General features: G+C 50.9%; 1 protein-coding gene across 1 annotated transcript; it reads right to left on the reverse strand.

Annotated features, from left to right (window-relative positions):
* Window positions 1-619: 619 nt before the first annotated feature.
* Window positions 620-1,084, reverse strand: LOC138368702 (uncharacterized). The gene has a single exon (XM_069331424.1). It carries the CDS (start codon window positions 1,082-1,084, stop codon window positions 620-622), a length of 465 nt encoding a protein of 154 aa, XP_069187525.1.
* Window positions 1,085-2,264: the final 1,180 nt, after the last annotated feature.

The raw sequence follows: 2,264 nt of genomic DNA on the forward strand, positions 1-2,264 counted from the left end.
GTTAGCTTTGAGGCGAGACATCAGAGAGCAACAGTCAGCCAGCCAGGGGGGGGGGTCCCCACCTTCCCACACATGCTGTGACCTGGAGCGTGGACTGGCTCAGTGCCTCCACAGTGCCACAACCAGTGCCACGGGGCAGGCAGGTGGCCCCCACACGCGCAAGTGTATGAGTGAAACCCTCCCGTACCAACCTCATATTAATGGATATATATGGCCCGTCCGTTGCTCGTCCTGCCGTGAACTGCGGACGACAGGTTCCGTCCGTGCTCAGTACGATATCTTCGGCTGCATCTTTCCCAAGAACACATCCTTCAGATATCTGATACAATCTCACATAAAAAATATATGTATAAACACTACCCTCCCCCTCCCCCCTTCCCCCCCTCCCTTCCTGACTCGCTCCTAAGAGGATAAGTCTCCCCTCTTAACAGACTTAATTATCTCCAACTTTAGATAACTTAACTCTCCTCTCTGACCGCCATAAAACCCCCCACAAACTCCACCTGACCTGGTTCTACCGGTATATAGGGAGAGTTCGTTACAGACGGTGATCACATTTTATCTCGTTAAAGCGAGGGGGGGGGGAGGGGTGGATAGAGATTATAGCGACTAAGACTCGTTATAGCATCTCGGATAACGTTATAGCGGATAACGAGATGTAACGTGGGATGTGGATCTCTTGCAGCCTCCCACGGTGGTGGATGCTCATTATAGTTGTGGTAGATTTAGTAGAAATGGTATTAGTGGAAGTCGTAGTAGATGTGGTAGTGGGAGTATTAGTAGTAGATGTGGTAGTGGGAGTATTAGTAGTAGATGTGGTAGTGGGAGTATTAGTAGTAGATGTGGTAGTAGTAGTAGATGTGGTAGTGGTAGTAGTAGTAGTAGATGTGGTAGTAGTAGTAGATGTGGTAGTGGTAGTAGTAGTAGTAGTAGATGTGGTAGTAGTAGTAGATGTGGTAGTAGTAGTAGATGTAGTAGTAGATGTGGTAGTAGTAGTAGATGTGGTAGTAGTAGTAGATGTGGTAGTGGTAGTGGTAGAAGTGTTTTCAGGAGGTGCGGGTACTGGAGAGGTGGTAGGCAGCATCAGGATGATAAAGATGGTTGCACGTGACTAAGAAAACAAGGGTAATGACCTTGTTGCTTAAAGATGAGATCCGCTCCTTACAAATTGGAAAAACAACCCGGCGTGCAAACACGTTATTTTAAGACAACAGCCGGATTACCCTGTGAGCCTCTCTCCCACACACACGGGGGGGGGGAGGGGAGAGAGAGAGAGAGAGAGAGGGGGAGAGAGAGAGAGAGGGCCCTGTGAGCCTCTCCCACACACACGGGGGGGGGAGGGGAGGGAGAGAGAGAGAGGGAGAGAGAGAGAGAGAGAGAGAGAGAGAGAGAGAGAGAGAGAGAGAGAGAGAGAGAGAGAGAGAGAGAGAGAGAGGGCTGGCCAGATAACATCAACAGCTGGCCAGATAACACCAACAGCTGGTCAGGTAACACCAACAGCTGGCCAGATAACACCAACAGCTGGCCAGGTAACAGCAACAGCTGGCCAGGTAACACCAACAGCTGGCCAGATAACACCAACAGCTGGCCAGATAACACCAACAGCTGGCCAGATAACACCAACAGCTGGCCAGGTAACACCAACAGCTGGCCAGATAACACCAACAGCTGGTCAGGTAACACCAACAGCTGGCCAGATAACACCAACAGCTGGTCAGGTAACACCAACAGCTGGCCAGATAACACCAACAGCTGGCCAGGTAACAGCAACAGCTGGCCAGGTAACACCAACAGCTGGCCAGATAACACCAACAGCTGGCCAGATAACACCAACAGCTGGCCAGATAACACCAACAGCTGGCCAGGTAACACCAACAGCTGGCCAGGTAACACCAACAGCTGGCCAGATAACACCAACAGCTGGCCAGGTAACACCAACAGCTGGCCAGATAACATCAACAGCTGGCCAGATAACACCAACAGCTGGCCAGGTAACACCAACAGCTGGCCAGATAACACCAACAGCTGGCCAGATAACACCAACAGCTGGCCAGATAACACCAACAGCTGGCCAGATAACACCAACAGCTGGCTAGCATCGTGGGTAATTACCTCAGCTGTTGGACCCACTGTACCTAATGGTGGTTGTGTCATAATTTAACTCCGTCTTGTGTGTCTCAAAACAGATGATGCTGCCTCACGCTGCTCCTCTGTCTCTCTCCCTCCCTCTGATGCTTGGGCCATTAGTGAGCGGGTGGGTGTAC

The sequence above is a fragment of the Procambarus clarkii genome, chromosome 26 (genome assembly GCF_040958095.1).
Source record: "Procambarus clarkii isolate CNS0578487 chromosome 26, FALCON_Pclarkii_2.0, whole genome shotgun sequence".
Classification (NCBI taxonomy): domain Eukaryota; kingdom Metazoa; phylum Arthropoda; class Malacostraca; order Decapoda; family Cambaridae; genus Procambarus; species Procambarus clarkii.

Coding starts and splice junctions, on each gene's coding strand:
- LOC138368702 (XM_069331424.1), bottom strand. CDS start 1,084: ATGCTGCCTACCACCTCTCCAGTACCCGCACCTCCTGAAAACACTTCT.